The sequence below is a fragment of the Pocillopora damicornis genome, chromosome 2, assembly GCF_964200805.1.
Source record: "Pocillopora damicornis chromosome 2, jaPocDami1.2, whole genome shotgun sequence".
Lineage (NCBI taxonomy): Eukaryota > Metazoa > Cnidaria > Anthozoa > Scleractinia > Pocilloporidae > Pocillopora > Pocillopora damicornis.
This window is the reverse complement of record NC_142671.1, coordinates 10,187,476-10,209,355: the sequence shown is the minus strand read 5'-3', so window position 1 is coordinate 10,209,355 and position 21,880 is coordinate 10,187,476. Positions and strand designations below refer to the sequence as shown.

The window sequence follows — 21,880 nt, the reverse complement described above, 5'->3', positions numbered from 1 at the left end:
CTTTATCTCAGTCATAAATAATAATGAAAATCGTGAAATATAGTTAGGGTAAAGGCACGTTTCTTCAACTTGTTAAGAACGTTTACAGTATACCTTAGATCTTAGTTGTCTACAAGGAGATACATTTTAAATCAAGGCATATGAGAAGATTCTGTGGTAATTCGAGGAACAATAAGAGGAAATTTCAACTCAATGGAGGAAGAACTAGTCAATACAGCGTCACAAGTGCCAAATATCTCATTGGGGCGTCCTTTCATTTTGTGGAATCTACACCTGTAAACTTGTCATGGAGATAATTCTGCCCTGCTGTAACACTGATTCAATGATGAGTCATTTGAAAGACAAGGTATAAAAAGCACCAAATATTTCTTTATTACTCAACGTTCTTAGCTCTTATGCCTGGGCGTGGAGCCTGAAAAAAGAGACACGGGGCAAGTTTAACACAACTGTCGTGGTTATCAAACATTGCGGCTAAAAATAAAACACCAAGGTTAGTTAAGTAGTCCTGCAAATCCTGTGAGGTAAGTTGAACAACTGATGTGATCTTGTTTCCTTTTAAACAATGATAAGGGTTTGAGTTATTAAACATCAAACATCAAAGACCAAGGCCAGCCAAGATAAGTTTATTCGTTGTCGCCATCCTGTTTTTCTTTTAGATAGACGATTTAATGTAAAGTTATAAAATTGTATGGCCAAAATAAGGAAAAAAACATCAAGGCTAGCAATGGAATCTTGTAAAATTTCAAACTGTAGCTATAATTAACTTGGGGCATTGTTGTTCATGCGAAAAATTTAGATCTTGACAATGATGATCATCTCCAGAATGCTTTAAATCATAATCGTTAGTTAATCGATGGATTTGCGAGAAGCGTTTATCACAGGAGTTAGATTTTGATTGGCATGTCAAACGTACATTTAACCCATCACAATCTGCACATCAATAGGCAAATACATATTCCTGATATGGTTCAATTTATGGCAGTCATTCGACTGGACCTATGGGTCAGAAATAAATACGAAAATTGTTACCCATCGACAGGCCCAAACAAAGAAGATGTTCAGCTTCTTGGTTTTGCTGCAAATATTCCTCCTGTTCCTGACGGTTTTTAAAACTTGCGTTCGAGGTGAGTCTGTTGTCACTTTTAAAAGGCATCTTAACGGTAGAACCTATGCGGGACTGACAAGCTAGTGTAGCACCATACCCAAGAGAATATGGTATCATAATTAAATCATAAAGCCAAGATGATAGTAATCGCCGAACACAGCAAGATACGTCTCCTCAAAATATGAGAATCGCATTGGAAACTTTTTAATAATTTGCTATTGTCAACTGATTTGGTAACGCAAATTACGCATCTGCAGATTTTCTAAAGCTGATCTTTCGACTGTGAGCCCCTCGTCAAAGAGAATGGAATGAAAACTTGACAGCCAAGCACATATCTTTTGGAGATCTTCATCTGCCATTATTCAGGTTAATTTTCAGCACATTGGAGTTTTGCCTTATAGTATATATAAAAAAAAAATCCGTTTAAAATCCGCTTAACAGACATTCGAACTGGACAGAAAGTACTAAATGAGAGTAGGGCTTCAGTAATAACCAACCATTTGCCTTTAACCCAAGAGGGGTAGTTTCAAAGCTGTGGTGCATCAATTGAATTTCACTTTTTCATGCAACTATGATATGATGAGTTAAACGAATAGGTACTTTATTTGTGATATTGAAAATGATGTTTAATTGCCGTCAAGGAGGCATAGATAAAATCATTACTACTTTTTGACCACTAGCTTAGATCACGTGGTATAAGGGTTATCTTTTGAATCAGAAAGGCTAAAGAACGTTGTTAAATGCCAATCCGCCCGTACGCCTCTTCTTTCAGCCCAATCTAAATCTATTTGCTCTTTCAATATGCCATTTGACTTTGAAAGTGCAGCGCAGTTAGGATGCTTTCAGACCATTGCCTCGCCATCGACTGGAACGATAAGCCTTTCTAACGATAAAAAGACTGTGAAACACGGATCATCATCTCTGAAATGGGTAACCACTGGCGCATCAACATTGCAGTTAAGATCGTCAACGTTTACCATTCCTCACAGTTGTCTGAGAAAAGGGGGCGTGAAAGTCTGGATCTACAAAGGATCGACGTCAGGACATACATTGCAAGTGGAATTAAAAGATTCTGCTACCACTGTTGGAGGTTTTACAGCAAATGACTTTGAAGGATGGCGTGGGATTTGGGTCGCGTTTGCAGAATGTAAGAAACAAAGTAATAGCTTACAAAGCCCAACTGTTATCAATGAGGTCAACTTTATCGGAAACGGAGCTCAAACTGTTTATATAGACAAGCTCGAGTTCAACTGTAATATTAGAAGGCAATCACGGGACAAAATCGTTCCTCCCATCCGTCCATTTGGTGAGGATTGGTATGACAACTCAGATTTTTGGCAACAGACGTATAGGTGGGGTGCCGAAAGTGTCCCTGACCCACCTGCTACTACTGAAACACAAAAAAGAAACCATTTGGATCATATAAAAAGCCGGCTAAAGAACTGGTATTCGGATGAGACTGTAACGTCGCCTAATTACCCTAGTCGCAGCCCGGCTCTAGAAAAACGATGGAGTGATCTTGTAAGAAAATTCAAGAGAGCACATGATGAGTACGATAACTTAAGCTTTGATTCGGTAACTGGAGACATTGTAGGACCTCCTTTGTTTTGCAGAAATTGTGAGCCTAGCACAAAGTTTGGAGATATTATGATTAAAAATCTTTTACCATTAGCACTAGAATACCATCTAAGCTCTCGTCCGAATGAGATTACAGATGTTGCCACAGAACAGCAGTCAGAGTTAAACAATGCAGGTAGCAGGAGAGCAAGAGCGATAGAGACCATTGCAGGAAAAAACGCCAATATGAAGGCATTTTTTGAGTCGAACCTGCCTAGCTCTTCTACGCTGACTGTGGATCAAATAAAGACTGCAATAGAAACCCTTAACAGCCATCGGCTGAGTAGGATAAACAAGCTTCTTGATTTTGTTAAAGATCAAGGATTTACAGATGGTAGTGGATTAGGATCCCTGGACCATGAAATGAACCTTGACGGTGCTGGGTTCATGCACTCTCTGTTTCTCCTCAGTGAATCGCTGAGTAGAAGCACATTGATGGATTTGATAAATACAGCAAAGTGGTTCAACGACTTTGGAGAGATCTATCAAACGCCAACTTTTGAATTTCAAGGAACAACTGCTGACCGTATGATCACGCTAATGCTTTATAGACTTATTATTGTGCTTGCGATGCCGACTGATACCGATGACGCCATCAAAGAAAAAATCCGTGATATGGATGCCTTAATTCGGTGGCAGAATAATGCGTTATCTATCAATAAAGGTCTTGGAGGACTAATAAAGCCAGACTACTTGGTATATCACCATAAATCGTTTTATGGATCAGCCTACGGCCCACCAGCCCTTCAAAATGCAGCTCTAGTTCAATATCTTCTGGGAGGGACTGTGTTCGCCCTATCTTCAACAAGCGAGAACCATATCAAAGGAGGACTAGAAGCACTGCGACTCATGGCAGTCAAATACTCCACTCCACCCAGTGTAAGCGGACGTTACCCAGAATACTCGAACAAAGTTCTCGTGAAGAATCTACCGGCCTATGCTTACATCAGTGTGGCTTATCCTGCTACTTTACCGACTTCAGTGCCAACAGGTGTAAGTGTAAGCAGTTTGAATAATCCAGAATGGTTCCTGAGGTTGTACAATGACCCATCTGTCGAAAGTTTTCTAGAAGATGGAGCACCGAACAAAAATAAGTACTATTTCAACAGTCTGGGATCTCTGCAAATAATGGAAGCGGTAAGTATCGTTCCCCTTTAAAAATGGAACTTATTGATGTTCATTATTAATTGGCGATGACCCTCTTTGCTATAAAACATGATGCCAACAGCAACATCCATGCTTTGCATACACCATTGTCCGTCACAAAAAATGAAATAAATGAAATAAGAAAGATGGTGAAATTGGAGCTTGGTTAAGAAACAGAGAAAGATGTTTTTCGTCTTCTAACGAGCGTGGTACAAAGAATAAATTCTGAGTCCTCATGAGGAATCGAACCTCAGACCCTTAGATGCCGCGCTCCGATGCTCTACCACTGAGCCACATACTCTATGGTAAGCAAGGCTCATTACGAAGTTCTTATATCGCACGCGTCCTGCAAACTTCCAGGATCAACAATATCGATAGTATCATATCTTGGAAAATAAAATAAGAAAGATGGTTAATATTGAGCTCGGTGAAGAAATCGAAAAAAAACTAAAATAAAAAAATGAAATGTAGTGTAACAATCAAATTGAATTTCCAAGAAGTATTCATCACTCAAAATGAAACATGCTCAAAATGTTATTTTAGTCTGCTTTTACGTTAATAGGTAAATTCTACTGCCGTATCACAAGGCAAATCACAAGAGCAGTCCCCTGAAGGTCATTGGTCCAAGAACTTCGCCGCTCTTTCCATACATCGGCGTAAGAACTGGGCAGTGACTGTAAAAGGTTTCAATAACTTTGTCTGGGATTATGAAACCTCAGCGAACGAAAATGTGTTTGGATTATTTGCCAGTCATGGTGCTCTCCTTATCGCAAATGACGAAGCAGCCCTTCAGCATCATGATATTGATACCGGATGGGATTGGTCCAAAATTCCCGGGGCTACTACTATCGCCTTGGGGAATTCAAACATAGATGAATTAAATATAGGTACAACCGGGAGATTCTACAATAAACGCAGATTTGCGGGAGGACTCACTTTTGGGGGCACTATGACCTCGAAGAACGGACTGTTTGGCATGAATTTTAAGCAACCGGAATATGATGTCTCGGACTGGCGAGGGAACATCAGATTTCAATTCAAAAAGTCAGTTTTCATGTTTGAAAACCTTTTAGTTGGCTTGGGAAGTGATATTTTACTTCAAAGAAATAACATGAAAATTGCTCAAACAACATTATTTCAAGACAAGCTTTCTTCCTCGCAGTTTATCAAGGTTGATGGATCACGAAAGGACGCTTCGTCTAATTATAATCACGTCCCATCGACGTCCTCCAGCACTTCTCTTACAGATGCAAAAGGAAACTTCTATTACATACCCAGGACCAGTAGTCCAATATTAAAGGTAACTGTCTCAACTCAGACCTCCAAAAAAGATGATGGAAGTACTAGCACATCTGGAAAGTATGGTACGGCGTGGTTTGAACATAGTTCGGCTAACCCCAGCTACGAGTATGCTGTCTTGATACCGACTGCATCTTATCATACGCAACTGAGTGACCTCCAAACGGCCCAAGACACCGCAGGTAACAAGGTCTACAAAGTCTTGAGGATGGATGATCGCGCACACATTGTTCAATTTCTCAAATCACCCAAGTCTTGGTCAGGCCTCAGTCATCCAGTTACAGGTTACGTCATGTTTAGAAGTGCGAGCTCTTTGCCAAGTGATGGGCCAATAACAAATGTGAGTTCCGGAGAGTGTCTTATAATGGTGGAGGAAACAGCGCAATTCATCCATCTCGCGATCACCTATCCCGACTTAGCTTTGAGTGGTGCAGGTACTCTGACAGATTCAAGAGATGTGGGAAAAAGTTTGCTGTACACCTCTGAAAGTACAGAAAAAATTGTATCAGTAACGCTCAGGAATCAAGTACAAACAACTGTTGCCGATACCAAAGTCCATGGTACACCTGCAAGTTACACACCTAACGTGGATATAAGTGGCCAAACCGTTCACTTTAGAAATTTGAAAAATGGGTTTAGTGTCGAAGTGAAACTGACGAGGATATAGTACCCCAAGTTCTATTTGGAAATGTCTCAGCCCTCAAATGTTTTTCCAAGGTGCAGGATGGCTTATTAATGCCTGTCACTAGACTTTCTCGAGCTGACGGAGTAGCTAAAAATTGGAAATTATTTGCTATTTGTGTAATCAAATTAAATCTCTAGATTGAAAATTGAAGAATAAACATTACAATGAACGTTCTGTTTTTTTCTGTTAGTAAAAAGGCGCATGGAAAAATTCTTCAAAAAGAGAAAGGGTGAAAGAGAGAGGGAGAGAGAGACTGACTCTACATTTTTTATCTTTATTCTTCAATTTGTTTCTGAACTAATTCTGCACATTTTTCTCGTATGTCTCATTGGGCCCCGGAAAACAACCTATCACGTACTGCGTTAAAATATGTTGCATGCGGCTATACCGCGAACAACTGTTACACTTCTTATTTTATCTAAAACCTCCCACGTGCTTTATATGGATGTGCACACGCTGACGAACGAACTAATTGTTAAGAGTTTTATTGAAAAACATATTTCCCTCACCAATGCACAGGGTTTGATGTGCCCTTAAAGGGGCTGAGACGGACAAATAGGTTTTAACTTCATCATGAACTTCTTTGCCGTGACCTTGCATGACTAGGTTTCTTAGTTTGCGCCTAGCCTTCATTTTTTTCGGTAGCCACTAAAACTTCTAAATAGACAAAACTGGAGTGACTTGCCTCAGCTTTCAGAAAATGACCAGATGAGCTCAGGCAGGCCGCAAACATTGACATTTGAGCATATATTTCTTTAACATCACGGTATTCTTTTAATCTTTCCAGTAAGAGTTGGCTTCAGGTTATCATTCCTTTGTTTCACATAAAAAATCACAAAATATGTCAAATTGTATCTCAGTTTTCAAAATGACAAACTCGCCCACGGCGAAACAGCTACAGCAGGCTCATACTGAAATTCATTTCATGAAGATGGCTTAAATGATCTCTGCTCTTTTTGCTCCGAGACGAAATATTTATAATTCTAATGCAAACCAATTAACTATGTTGTGAGGGAAATTTACAAATCTCCAGTAAGGGATATGTAATCGACTCGGTTTTCAGTGATCAGTCACAGAATTAGTATCAATTAGCGAGATATTGCCTCGTAATAACATGACTTCATATTAGGGGAAACCAAAAATATCATAACTAGAACGTTTAGGTTGCTAAAAAGACTTTTTGAAAGTTTTTTGAAACCAGACCCTCATCAAAGTTTACTGGGAAGCAAGCAGGCAGCTCTCTCCCATTTCATAGATAGCACCCTGCAGCTAAAAAAATTCGCTCTACTACGACGTCACTTTGATGAGATTTTTGCTGAAGAAAAAAGTTGAAGTTGCGCTTCGTTGTGACACTTAGGTTGTCTCAGAGATTTCCTTACCAAAATTTGAGGAAAAGTTGTACAAGATTAAACTCCCTTGTCACAGCTTATGGAAGCAGGCAGGTACTTTTATCCTTCCAACATGGGAACCTGTAGCCGAAACTTCGTGTCACGATGACATTAATTTGTTCATATTTTTTGTCGAAAAAAGTGAAAGCGCTTCCTGCCATTCTCTTTGCCGTCGATTTTGAGTTCTTGAACATTTAAGATAGTTTTCAGGAATTGCACCTTTAAACTCATCATCAAGTAGTGAGTAGTTTATTTTTTTTGCGGTGCGATACTTCGTTGTTGAAAATGTAACCACACCCTATTTATTATTCATATGACCCTCTGGATTCACCCCGCACTCAGATGGGCAGGCACCAGGGTATCACTCTACTCATAAAATTATTCTAGTCTTGGTGATTTTTATATCTCTGCTATGTCGCATCAGGGTTGATTTTCAAATAAAAAATTCGCTGACAGCCATTTTACGAGTTGTTATTATGACCCCATCAAGATAAATATCCATCGGATAAATATAATGTTCGAGGGAAATAAGCCTGTCATTTCATTATTAATAGGCCTTGCCTGTACGTCGCCTTGGTCCCAATAGCGAATAATCCACCGCCGAAAAACATAACATCGATAAGCTGCACTTAGGAATGACTAAAACCTCCCCCATTCTCTGAACAATCAGCACCAAAGTTTTATGGGTTGATAATCTGGAAAAAAAAAGTAACATATAAAAGCTTAGAGAATTTTCCACATATGAACTTAACAGACCATAAGATTCGAAGTCTTTCGAGTGCGTTGGCCTCAGGTCAACCTGTTATGGCCTGGGGACATTGATGAGGTAAGACGTGGGCCGCAGGCCTGATTTTAGCAACACCCACTACTCTAAAACGTAGTCCCCACCTCAGATGGTCTTAGATAATTAGTGCCTCGCTGTAACTGAACTGCTCCAGATCTCAATTGCCTGATCTTCAAAAAAATAAGTCAGCACCGTGACAAGTAAGTAACTTCACGATGAAAAACTCTCTCTCTCTTCAAACTCATGATATTCTGCGTATATTATTTTCTTTTATCGCTTTACTGACAGATCTCTCAAGATTAGATTTAATGTTTACCTTTCGCGGCTTTCCAGCTTCATGGTGGATGATAGCACTGAAATTCTAGAACGTTTTGCGATTGGGAATCCTAGCAGGAATGAAAAAGCTAAATAATCAATTTTTACAATATTTTCTAAAGTTCTGCCTACACTGCTGCAAATTCAGCTTGAAAATGAGTATTCATGCGTTAATACGGTCTTCACTTCACGATCGTGCTTTGTTCTGAGAACGAATTAGAATGCACAATAATTTCTCAAGCATTAAGAAATTCTGTTTACTTTAACTGGGCGCTGGGTTACTTTTCAATTAAAAAATATGGTCAAAAGTCACTTCTGAGTTGTTGTTAGGACCAAAAATTCAATCTTCCCTCCGTCGGATAAATATATCGCTCAATGGCTATAAGCCGTCTCACATTTAGTTATTTAGATGCCTTGTATATACGCCATCTTGGTCCCAAAATTGAATGCATGAACGTCGAAAACGCAAAATCGATGAGCTGCTCTCAGGCATGATTAGAACCTTCCCCTTTTGCAAAAGCTGGGAAAGGAGAGACAAACGCTGTGCTTCGGTAATGGCTGCTTAAATGTCGATTTCTGCGCAATAAATGGTGCTGTTCTGAAAAAAACCAGAAAAACGTGTATTTTAATTGGAGAAGAAATCGTGATCGCTTGGAATCGCTCCTGGGACCTTTCACTTGAGCGGGGTTGTACTGTCCATTGCCAAAGTTTGTAATATATTTCTATGTGATAACATGTTTCCGCTAGTAGACTGATATTGATAAAACATTTTCTTCCTTATACGGGTAGATTTTAAAATACGAAGTCCTTTCAGTGGCCTCGACGTTTCATCCCTCCGGGATAGTTCAATTTACGAGCCTAGGGGTTCGCTGCCACTTCGATTTGCTCTCTTGGACGATTTTGGAATTATTTCGGACTGAGTTAAGACTGAATTAAACGTTTTCGGTAACAGGGTTTTGGGTTAATTTCTGCGTTTGACCAAAAATCACATTTATCTAATAAATTGGATCTGTGACAAGTAAGATTTGTCACCAAAAATTCTCAAATAGCGATCCTCTATTGTGAAAACAAAGGACATTTTTGCCTTCTGTGAACTTAAAATAGAATAAGATTCCAACATTTTAGAATCTATTGCCCTTTGGCCAACCTGTTATGGCCACAGGTCTTGATGAGGTCGGACGCTGGGGCCGCGGGCCTAAATTTAGTAACACCCATTTCCTTAAAACGTAGCTCATCTTAGATGGTCTTAGACCATTAGTGCCTCGGTAGCTGAGCAATTCCAGATCTCAGGGGGTAAGTTTCTTAAGAAACATATTATGATGCTGTGTCGGTTGGGGGTATAACAAGATAATAAGCTTAATGTAAATAGCCCTTTATTTTCTGTGACAAGTAAGATTTGTCACCAAAAATTCTCAAGTAGCGATACTCTATCGTGAAAACAATGGACATTTTTACCTTCTGTGAACTTAAAATAGCGCAATATTCCGACATTTTAGAATCTATTGCCCTTTGGCTAACCTGTTATGGCTACAGGTCTTGATGAGGTCGGACGTCGAGGCCGCGGGCCTAAATTTAGTAACACCCATTTCCTTAAAACGTAGCTCATCTTAGATGGTCTTAGATCATTAGTGCCTCGGTAGCTGAGCAATTCCAGACCTCAGAGAGTAAGTTTCTTCAGAAACATAGTATGATGCTGTGTCGGCTGGGGGTATAACAAGATAATTAGCTTATGTAAATAGCCCTTTATTTTCAAAGCGAGTCCTGGTCCACAACCCTTCATAGGATTATAAGTTTTCATTCACATGCAAATTAAATTCATTTTCATACAAGCACCAGGCCTTGTTATGAAAAAGAGGCTAAAGGTAATTCGGAAATAGCCCATTGGCCAAAGTAAACTGGCCAAAGTAAAGGGTTTCTAAAGCAGACGTCTGAAGGGTTAGCTCTCCAGATCTCATTTGCTTGATCTACATACTTATGTCAGCAGCAACACCTTGACAAGTAAGTAACTACACCAGGGACAAACACTATCACTCTTCAAAACCATTTTTTACTTAATAGGCAACTAGATTTTATCTACTATCCTACGAAATACTTGGGATCAGGGATCGAAAATGATGGTTTTGGTTGAGTATGTAGTGACGGAAATGTCTATCATGTTCAGAAATGTGATACGCTTTGAAACCGTTATGTTTTAGTGAGGTATCTGGTGGTTATCCTATTTCAAGTCCAATAATAATAATATAATAAATATAATTATGTGTCATTGTAACCGATGTTTCACGGGAAAAAAGGTCTTCAATGACTTGAAATCAGTTCTCCTCTGAACAGGCACATAAGTTGCATCTTTTTTGTCTGAAATATTTAAGCGAACACAGCCATAATTCCTCGGTTAGAGACAAAACCAACCACAAGATTCCTTTGTTTTAAAATCCCATTCTATGAATTTGATATAAACTTAAGTGAGCATAAAAACAAACCACACGTCTCGGATACTTGCTAATTTCATGAAGAATAGTCGATAGTGTCGGATGTCACGCTAGAGTGAATTCAACAAAGCTCAACTTTGAAACTTTAGTGCTATCTTGGAGTAATTGTGCCAAAAAAGAGCTCGCTCCCGTGACATTAGCGGTTTATTTATTTCAATCAACTTAGAGCCAATTCTAAAACATACTCAGGGCTACAATTGGTATAGAATAACAAAGTTATCTTTAAAACTCTTCTTCGTACTGGGCCACGCTCTTTACCAAGACCTTAAAGATTTGGTTCATGCCTAGCATGCGTATATTGAATCATGGATGCACGCGGGAAGTTTGGAGAGCAATCAAGAAGCTTAAGTTGCTCTCGGCTGTGCCTTCAGCAGCTATAGCGCTTCCCTGGTGCTTTCAAAGTCTCCTGCGTGTATTCATAACTCGATCTACGAACAGCTAAAAGGATGACTTGTGCTGGAAGAAAGAGTTTTTTAAAATATCACTATTGTGTCGGGTTTCCCAGGTAATCGCGATCTACCCGAAAGCTATGACTTTATGATAAGGCAAAGACGACCAAGAAATATATTAGACCAAAAATGTATTTGAAGGATTTTAAGTATGATGATAAAAAGCTTAAAGAGAAAAACGAATTTTTTGCATGTGCGTGAACACGTCGTAGATTCAACATGCTTGTATCGTTGTTTACTAGAATTCACGGCCAGAAAATTGTGTAGGTTTGTGATGAAAATTCTGAAATTGTGCGGTTTGAAATTAATATCATCTATTTAACAATACTTTTGGGGCATAGCAAGATTTAAAAGCAATACTCACTGTTCGAAAAACAAAGCGAAAAACGTACGAATTTTTTGTCTTTACGAGACCCGCCAAGTTGATTCGCCTTACTTGAATTTGTGTTTACTAGAAGTTACGATTCGAAAATTGCAAGGCTTTGCGCTGAAATTCGTGAAAAATGTATAATTTAAGTCAAAATCTCCTATTGAAAATTATTTTTGGGACATGTTATGTTCGACATGTCGAACTTAAAAGAATATTTACCGTTCTAAAGAATTGACCCCTACGTCGCAAAGCCTTACTTAAAGTCAGAGAGATGACTTACATTCTCATAAGTTTTGTTTAGTATATCTGCTTTTCATTTTGAGCTCCAAAAGGTCTATCTCAATCAAGGAGGAATGGAAACAAAATTTTGAAAGGTTTGAAACCTCGCGGCTATACTCAACGGGCACTTGCAGCTAAAATAAGGTGAAACTGCACACGTCGTGTTATGGATGCATGGCAGTGCGTACATAAGGATTTTTTTACCATAGTAGCTCCTTAGGAATTACGTAGGACTTGCCCCCTTTATATTTTATAAGAAAATTGGGGGGTTGGCTCATTCTTAGCGTGCGTATATCGAGTTATGAATGTACGCGGGAAGTTTGGAAAGCACGAGATAAGCGTAAGAGTTACTCTCGGCCGCGCCTCGAGCAACTTTAGCTTCTTGAGTGCTCTCTAAACTTTCCAAGTGCATCCATAACTCGATATACGCATAACTAAAAGCACGAACCAGCTCTTTTATAACATAACGGACTCAACCCGTGCTTGAAGAAAGGGTTTTATCACTATTGTGTCGAGTTTACCACTTAATCGCGATCCGGCCAAAAAACTATGAATAAAGAAAAGGCAAAAACGACCAAAAATATATTTTGAGACCAAAATTTTATTTCAAAAATGTAAATTTGCTTAAGACGCTAGAAAAAAAAACGAATTTCTTGCATACTGAAGACTGCGTAGTAGATTCAGTTTGCTTAAATCTTTGTTTAATAGAACTCACCGCCAGTAAATTGCGTAAGTTTGTGATGGAAATCGTGAATTTGTACGATTCTAAAATTAAAATATCCTATTGAATTCTGCTTTAGGGCATATCAACATTTTAAAATAATATTCAATGTTTGAAAAACGAAGCGAAAAACGTACGAACTTCTTGCGTTTACAAGACCCGTGTCATATGTTAGAATAATTGTTACTACACTTTGCAATCCTATGATACACCAAACGACACTTTCCTCTCGGACACAAGGCCTTAAATGTATCTCTTAAATTCCCTTATACAGATCGACAGGAATCAACGAAAGGAAACGACATGTTTGGATCATTGGTCCTGTTACCTTCAGCTTTCCTGCTGTTTATGGTTTTCATAACCGGGGAAACAGGTGGGTCCATCAAAAATTTTTTTTATTAAATTGTGACGTGAAGAGTTTCCTTAACAAATACATAGAGAAGCCTCAACTGTGCTTTGTTCTGTTGTAAAGCACGTAGAAAGCGGTTAGAGCACGAAAGAAGAGCAGGGAGAAACACTAGTGGTAGTCGAGTGTTTCTCCCTACTTCTTGAGTCAAAGCACTCCATTTGTTTTATAGTAAAGAATCCGTTAAACTCCCCAGGCATCACATTCAATTTTCAGAGCAAAATTTATTTCTAAAGCGAACAACAGTGTCGTAAGCTTGCTCTTTACTTTCATAAAGCACGCAACAACAAGCCAATTACAATCCTTGTTAGAATGGTTCAAATAAACTGATTGGTCGCATATCTGTAATAATTCACAAACTGAAATAGTTCGGCAGGTCAAATTTAACACTTTTTCCTAAAGGTTTTTAGTTTTAATACTGAATCTAAAAGTGAAATGTGCACTGACTGAGATTCGGTCGAATTGTGGCTCATAAAAAACTCCTCTTTTTTTCATGACAATTAGAAAACAAATTGTTCAAATTATTATTCATTTATGAATGAACGACAGCCGAATTTACAGGAATAGGGGAACACTTCTTTTCTTACCACAAAGCTTGCGTTTTCCTTATCCAAATTGAAGAAAGCCTAATGGTAATTTTTTTTTTCCCTTCATTGTTCAGGCAAAACGTTCTCTTGAGCTTCATCGTGATTTCAGCTTGATGCTTGAGACCAGATTTCTAAAGCAAATTGAGTGTTTTTGTCTGGTTTGGGGTATTTTTAAAAATTGAAATTGTTTTTTAAACGACGTTTCGATGTGTATCTCTTGTCTTCTCAAGGTATTGTATTAAAAATCAATATTGGGGATCGTTGCTTTGCTTGATGAACGAACTCTGAGGCATACTGAACATACAATAACATTCTATCTAATGCTCTCGGTCGATTCAATTTCTTTGCAGTAGTGAACGTGAATAATCCCATTTCTCCGAAAGAGTACCAAGCTAAGATTCGAGCAGGATTTTCCACAAATTGGTTCAAATCGAAGCCGCCACTGAAAAAGTACTCGGAACAGAACATCATAGACGTCCATGAGAAAGGCTTTAGTAACTTAAGGCTTCGATGCAGGGCAGATCTGTACTCATACGACTTCTCCACCGTCGAATTCAAACAGTTTCTTGGGTCTCTGACGACCGTTGTCGACGATTGTCTGAAACACGATGTGATTCCAATTATCTCCTGGATACACCACCAAGCAGAAGCCTACGCTACAGAGAAGGATCGTGTCGCCTATGTTGGTTGGTGGACAGCTGTGGCACGCCAGTTAAAGGACAAGGACTACAGACTGAGTTTTAATCTCTTCACAGAACTTGGAATTGACACTTGTAAAGAGGAAGGCAAAAGTTGTGACAGAAGTCTTCGCAGGAGAACAGACAAATACAACGAGTGGACAAAAAATGTAACAAAAGCGATTCGAGGTACGGGTGGAAATAACACAAAGCGAATACTCATTCTTGGGTCACCAGGAAAAACTGCCAAGGACTTACCTAAAATCGATCCAGAAATTTACAAAAATGATCGGTATATGATGGTTGAATGGCATCTTTATGCTTCAGGGCCAAACAAAGAGAAGGATTCCCAAAAGTATTGGAGTGGTGATGGTAAATCTGGAGGCCAAGCAAATGTCGAAGAAGCAATTAGCTACGCAACGAGTTTTTCGAACAAGACTGGTCTGCTGACCTATCTTGGTGCTTGGATGCCTCACGATAACGCAAACGGAAGCATAACAGAAACAGAAGCCATAAAATTTGCCCGTTTCTTTGTTAAGGAGCTGCGTAAGGAGAACATACCGTGGTCCCTGAACGTTCTGGACAACTATTACGACACCAAGAAAAGCAAATGGCGGACAGAGACTCAAGTCATCGAAGGTCAGCAGTTAAAGATGGCCAAGATTTTGAACAATATTCGTAAAGAAATGCCAAAGGCTATTTATTAGTTAACTTAACATCGGTACATTTGAGCTACTTTACTAAGTAAGCCCAGATCGTGTCAACCATTGTTTTCGTCTGGGTCTCAAAAAGTAATAAGTTAGAGTAATTTTAGTCGTGTTTTGGGCATTTTGTAGTCTGTATGAAAACTTCAGTGAAGGACTTAGAATGTTGCAAACTGCTGAAGAATCGTAATAAATCGTTTTAAAAGGAGTACTGACGCATTCGTTTTCTGCATAAATCATCATGTTGGGAGTAATTTTTGGACGCTTAAAGATATAAAAGTTTCAGTCTAAATTTTTTTTTCGTTATTTGCTGCTTTTAAGGAAGATATGACTGTTTGCGGAATTATTTACAAATCATCGATTAATTTTAATAAACCAACCGAAAAAATAGACCTTCAACCGTTGACCACAAAATTACGAAAACGTGAACTATACCAGTAACTAATATGTAATGACGATAACTGGCCTAATCTGGCGTAAATTTTAATTTTAAGGCTATTTTGGCATAACTTCACATATGACTTCCAAACTCCTGGACAAGTTTAGTGCTTGGTTTTTGATGTCCTGAGTCCCTCTCTTTTATCCGCACGTTTGGTGTCGTAGTAGTGTTCCAGAGCGTAAAAGGACCATGATATGTTGACTTGCTGCAGCTCTGTAATGATAAAACGGGCAAAGTTGATAGCTTCCGATTCCGTTGTCACACCAAATAAGTTATCATGCGCCATACACGCACTAAAATACGTCAGCAGACCTGTTTCCTTCGTGGAATTAGTCGCTTTTTCAATTGCATTTCTGACATTTGTTCGGCATTTAGAACTACCATTTCCTCTCCAGGACACTGACAAATTATCTCTTTTGTTTGACCCTGAAGTATAAATGTGCCTCTTAGCCATCATATATGTATCATTTTGATAAATTGTTGAATTGATTTTAGATGACTTCTTAGCAGTTTTTCCTGGCGATACCAGAATAAGTATTCGCTGAGCGTTCTTTCCTCTTGTAGTTTGGATTGCCTCTGTTACATTCTTGAGTGTATTTGACGATATTTTTTCGAGGACTATTTTTGCAACGTATTCCATTAGTTCTACACGCGCCAAATCCCAGTTCTGTGAAAAGATTAAGACAGTCTATAGTCCCTGTCTTTTAACCGTCGTGCCACGGCTGTCCACCAGGCAACATAAGCGATGCGATCCTTCTCTATGGCGTAGGCCTCCGACCTTACGGTGAAACTAAGAGATAATTGAAACTATATCACGTTTCAGACAGTCATCAACAGTGGTCGTCAAGTTGCCAAGAAACCATGTAAAATTTAGGGCGAAGTAGTTGTTTGGGTACAAATCTGCCCTACATCGAATTCGTAAGTTGGTAAACCCTTTTTTCATGGACGTCTGTAACTTGCTTCTCAGAGTACCTTAGTGGGTCATCGTGAGTCCAATTCTCATTTGGCTTGAGCCAGTTTGTACCGCACCCAGCTCGAATTATCCTTTGATAGCTTGCCGGTGGAATCGGCAAACTACCAAATCAGTGTAGACAAATGAAGGCAGAATATTTACTCCTAACTAACCGAGCCCGAGGGCCGCACTCAAGAATTTTGGCCCGATTTTGGCCCGTAAAAAAACGGTCCATTCAATTTTTTTCAGTAATGAACGTGGATAATCCGATTTCTCCGAAAGAGTACCAAGCTAAGATTCGAGCAGGATTTTGCACAAACTGGTTCAAGTGGAAGTCGCCACTGAAAAAGTACTTGGAACAGAACACCATAGACGTCCATGAGAAAAGCTTTAGTAACTTATGGTTTCGATGCAGGGCAGATCTATATTCATACGACTTCTCCGCTGTAAACTTCACATGATTTCTTGGCAACCTGACGACTGTCAACCATTGTCTGAAACACGATGTGATTCCAATCATCTCCTGGATTCCCCATCAAGCAGAGGCCTGCGCCATGAAAGAGGACTTTATAGCTTACCGGCGTGGATTGGTGGACAGCGGTGGCAAAGCAATTAAAAAAAAAGGACTACAGACTGAGTTTTAATCTTTCTACAGAACTTGGAAAAGACACTTGTGAACGAAACAACAGAAGTAGCGAGAGTCTTCGCGAGAAAACCGACAAATACAACCTCTGGACCAGGAATGTGACAAAAGCGATCCGGAAAACAGGAAGGAACAACGCTCAGCGAATACTGATTTTGGGATCTCCTAAAAAACTGCCAAGGACTTATCTGAAATCGATCCAGAAATCTATGAAAATGATCACTATACGATGGCTGAGTGGCATATTTATGCATCTGGTCCAAACAAAGTGCTCGGTTCCAAGAAGTACTGGAGCGACAATGGCACTTCTGGAGGCCGAAACAATGTCAAAACAGCAATTAAACACGCAACAGATTACACAAAGAAATCTGATTTGCTGACATACCTCGGTGCGTGGATGCCGCAAGATAACGCAAATGGTTCGATAATGGAATCAGAAGCCATCAACTTCGCACGGTTCTTTGTTGCCGAGCTGGGCAAAGTCAACATACCATGGTCTTTGAACGCCCTGGATAACTACTATAACACTAAAAACAAGACATGGTTGTCAGAGGACCAGGAGATCCAAAAGAGAAAATTGAATATGTCCATGATTTTGGACAATATTCGTGAACTAATGCCACAAATTCTGAGAACATACTGTAGACGAATCTAGATTAGCAATCGTCTGCACATCAAACGCAACTCGGATAATTTCAGTCACTACAACACGACTGTAACTAGAATAAGGTCAAATACATTGAAAACCAAATTCAGAGAAAACTAATACTGTATCCTTCTGTTCTGTGGTCTCTAGTTTGGTTAGATCCTGTATGGCAATCCTCGTCAATTACAAAATCGGCATCATCGATCATTTGGGTTGAGAAACCATGATAGAGCATAGACCTGCTCTGACTGTGGGGTGCTGAACCGGATGGAAAAAGTACCCATTCGTTATGAGATTTTCGTTATTTTTGTTTAGATTCCTTTCGCATTAAATTGCATATGAATAAGAAAGGGATCAGTTTTCATCCAATGCTTCACTTGAGATGGTCGATTTTAGCTCCACTACTCAGTATGCAAAATAAACAGAAAAACCATTACGTTTATTTGGCAGTTTGGGCCGAGCCCCCGGCACCTTATTACATATGATTACACTACCGTACCATACAGAGCCGGGAACTTTGACAACGTTGTAGCATGTTACAGCTTTAGTTCTTACAGTTCTATGCGAGTGAAAAGAGTAACACTGTAAAAGAAAGAGTGGTGCTAAGCGACAGAAATAGTTATTGCCTCAACGAAGGCTAGAAAAAAAACCTGCCGGAAAAATCCTCTAGGAACCATGGCTCACGCTCTGAATAACCCATTCCACGAAGGCCACACTGCTAAAACAGAAATGAAAGCATTTACTACTACGTACACTATGGTCTAGAGTGGTCTCTCACGTGACAAACCTGTCTTACCTAACTCTCATCATATCCCATGATGCACTGACCAGGCACGGTCCTTACTGCTCTCGTGCCGCAGAAATATTTAATTTCCGGCCGATTCAAATTCAACGCCGGAAATGACCATATCGTCGTACGTGAATTCTATTTCCCAATAGAGTAAATAGATCCTTTTTTGTAGGGTGGTGACACTTCCAAGTGTTCTAAGCCACAGTCGGACAGAAGCTTTTGAAGTTTAGGTTCAATTTCGTGTCCTGTTAAATTTTTCCGACAAAGGAACGGCTCAATTAAGGCTAGGTAGTCCCGAGGTAGATCATAGCATATTGACTGGTCAGTATTTTGTCATACGGACCGTCTCCACGGAAACGGTAATAAGCCGTGTATTTTTGTTTTCGAAAGCCAGCAAATTTGGTAAACAACTTTGGTCCGAATGCTTGCTCTAGCCGTTCTGGGGGAATATTGGCCCTCGGTCGTTTTTGTACGGGTTAAAATTCTCCAGCGCGCGCTCGGTTGGTCAGGAGTAATATTCTGCATTCATTTGTCTAACTTTGGTAGCTTGCCGATTCCACCGACAAGCTCTCAAAGGATAATTCGAGTTGGGTTCAATACAAACTGGCTCAAGCCGAATGAGAATTGGACTCACAATGACCCTCTAAGGTACTCTGAGAAGAAAGTTACAGACGTCTGCGAGAAACGGTTTACCAACTTACGAGCTAGATGCAGGGCAGATTTGTACCATACAACTACTCCGCCCTCAACTTTACATGGTTTCTTGACAAACTGACGACCATAGTTGATGACTGTTTGAAACATGATGTGGTTTCAACTATCTCTTAGTTTCATCTTCAAGTCGGAGGCTAACGCCACAGAGAAGGATCGCATCGCCTTTTTTGCCTGGTGGACAGCCATGGCACGACGGTTAAAAGACAGTGACTATAGAATGAGTTTTAATCTTCTCATAGAACTGGGATTTGGTGCGCGTAAAAGTCATGGAATACGTTGCAAAAATAGTTATCGAAAAAGTGTCGTCAAATACACTCAATGGACCAAAAATGTAACAGAAGCAATCTGAGCTACAGGTGGAAAGAACGCTCAGTGAATACTTATTTTGGCGTCGCCAGGAAAAAAAGCCAAGGAGTTATCTAAATTAGATTCAACGGTTTATCAAAATGCTGCATATATGATGGCTAAGTAGCACATTTTTACTTCAGGGTCAAACTAAAAAGATAATTTGTCAGTGTAATGGAGAGGAAATGGTAGTTCTAAATGCCGAACAAATGTCAGAAATGCAATTGAAAAAGCGACTAATTCCACGAAGGAAACAGGTCTGCTGACGTATCCTAGTGCGTGTATGGCGCACGATAAGTTATTTAGTATGACAGCGGAGTCGGAAGCTATCAACTTTTCCCGTTTTTTATATATCATTACAGAGCTGCATCAAGTCAACATATCATGGTCCTTTTTACGCTCTGGAACACTTCTACGACACCATAACGCGCGAATGGAAGAGGGGGAATCAGAACATCAAAAACCAAGCACTAAACATGCCCAGGAATTTGGAGAATATTTATGAAGTTATACCAAAATAGCCATAAAATTATAATTTACGCCAGATTAGGACAGTTATCGTCATTACACCTCAGTTGCTGGTATAGTTTATGTTTTTTATAATTTTGTGGTCCAAAAAAAAAAAAGGGAAAAGAAAAGAGAAAAAAGGGAAAATGAAATACGTTTTCTGAACGGCAAACAGTTAGAGACGGTAGCATGTAAGATATGGGCTTTCACATTAGTTGTCATCTTAAATAAAATACATACATACAGGAGTTAGTGAAGAGGGCCTCCGCCAGATTGTTTCTTTACTCTTTGGTGTAGAGCCTAACTAACGATTTCATATCATGTTTTCCTAAATCATCATAAAATGGTTCAAGAACTCCGAAATGAAACATTTTCTGGAACAGCTCAATAGATAGACGTCTAAAAACCTGATTTGCTTCAGCGTCAATGGATTTTCATTGATTCATCCAAGATCACTATAGTTCAATATATTTCGCATTTTATGAAATGCAGACAATCTAAACTAAAATTCAGGACTCGTCTTTAGCAAAAAGATATTTTTGGAATTACCATGACGCTATTATTGTTATTACGGAATTACGCTTCCTTTCAAGTCCTTACTATTTTTCTGTATGGAGCTTTTGCCATTTAGATTACTACAGGGATGTAATTTTTCCTTGGAATATTTAATTTGAAGAGTTAAGAGATGTGATGACATCTTGACCTCAATGACTAAGTAAGCTGTCCCTACTAACATTATATATTTACTGTTTTTCCCATTAGAACATGTTAACCAGGTGATTATATCCATCCTAGACCCACATGACAAAAGTCACTAACTTCCATTCTAGTTTTTAAAACAACCAGAAAATGACCAGATGAGCTCAGGCAGGCCGCAAACATTGGCATTTGAGTTGTCTCAAAGATTTCCTGACCAAAATTTGACGAAAAGTTTTGCAAGATTTAACCCCTTTGTCACAGCTTACGGAAGCAAACAGGTATTTTTATCCTTCCAACTTGGGAACCTGGAGCGGAAACTTCGTGCCACGATGACATTAATTTGTTCATATTTTTGGTCGAAAGAAGTGAAAGTTGCGCTTCCTGTCATACTCTTTGCCGTCGGTTTTAAGTTTTTGAACATTTAAGATATTTTTCGGGAATTGCAAACTCATCATTAAGTAGTGAGTAGTTTATTTTTTTCGGTGCGATACTTCTTGGTTGAAAATGCAACTACACTCTATTTATTATTGATATGCCCCGCACTCAGACGGGCTGGCACCAGGGTATTCACACTGCTCATAAGATAACTCTATTCTTGGTGATTTTTATATCTTTGCTATGTCACAGCAGAGTTGATTTTCAAATAAAAAATTCGCTGAAAGCCATTTTACGAGTTGTTATTATGACCCCATTAAGATAAATATCCATCGGATAAATATAATGTTGGAGGGAATTAAGCCTGTCATTTCATTATTAATAGGCTTTTTCTGTGCGTCCTCTTGGTCCCAATGGCGAATACTCCATCGCCGAAAAACATAACATCGATAAGCTGCACTTAGGAATGACTAAAACCTCCCCTTTATTTCAAAAACAGGGAAAGGTAGACAAATGCTTTGTTTGAGTAATGAGCTTCTTCAGTGCCTGTTATCAAGCAGCTTCCATGTCTTAATCGGAGCGATATTTTTTAACTGAAAATGCCGTCACGTTATGTTCATTATTCAATTTCCATTTTTGCTTCACTCCGCAATCAGAAGGGCAGACATCAAGGTATTACACCTTTCAAAGGGTAGTTCTCTCCCTGGAGATTTTTACCTGTGACAAGTCGTTACAGGAATAACTTTCCATTC

At 39.3% G+C, this 21,880-nt stretch overlaps 2 protein-coding genes and 1 pseudogene across 11 annotated transcripts; all 3 read left to right on the top strand.

Moving 5' to 3' along the window:
* Positions 1-1,840: 1,840 nt before the first annotated feature.
* Positions 1,841-6,021, top strand: LOC113670819 (uncharacterized). Its single transcript, XM_089195126.1, has 2 exons — positions 1,841-3,859; positions 4,431-6,021. Exons 1-2 carry the CDS (start codon positions 1,907-1,909, stop codon positions 5,832-5,834), a joined length of 3,357 nt encoding a protein of 1,118 aa, XP_089051252.1. The 5' UTR covers positions 1,841-1,906; the 3' UTR covers positions 5,835-6,021.
* Positions 6,022-8,097: 2,076 nt separating this feature from the next.
* On the top strand, positions 8,098-15,226 carry LOC113670770 (uncharacterized). 10 transcript variants are annotated; one of them, XM_089195408.1, is made up of 3 exons: positions 8,098-8,224; positions 12,919-13,017; positions 13,988-15,226. In XM_089195408.1, exons 2-3 carry the CDS (start codon positions 12,948-12,950, stop codon positions 15,019-15,021), a joined length of 1,104 nt encoding a protein of 367 aa, XP_089051534.1. In that variant the 5' UTR covers positions 8,098-8,224; positions 12,919-12,947; the 3' UTR covers positions 15,022-15,226. The 10 variants fall into 10 exon arrangements, with proteins under 10 accessions (XP_089051534.1, XP_089051539.1, XP_089051544.1 ...); XM_089195413.1 differs by having other exon boundaries at positions 8,106-8,224; positions 13,991-15,226; XM_089195418.1 differs by lacking the exon at positions 8,098-8,224 and adding an exon at positions 9,571-9,632 and having other exon boundaries at positions 13,991-15,226.
* Positions 15,227-16,410: 1,184 nt separating this feature from the next.
* Positions 16,411-17,851, top strand: LOC113670818 (uncharacterized; annotated as a pseudogene).
* The last annotated feature ends 4,029 nt before the right edge of the window (positions 17,852-21,880 follow it).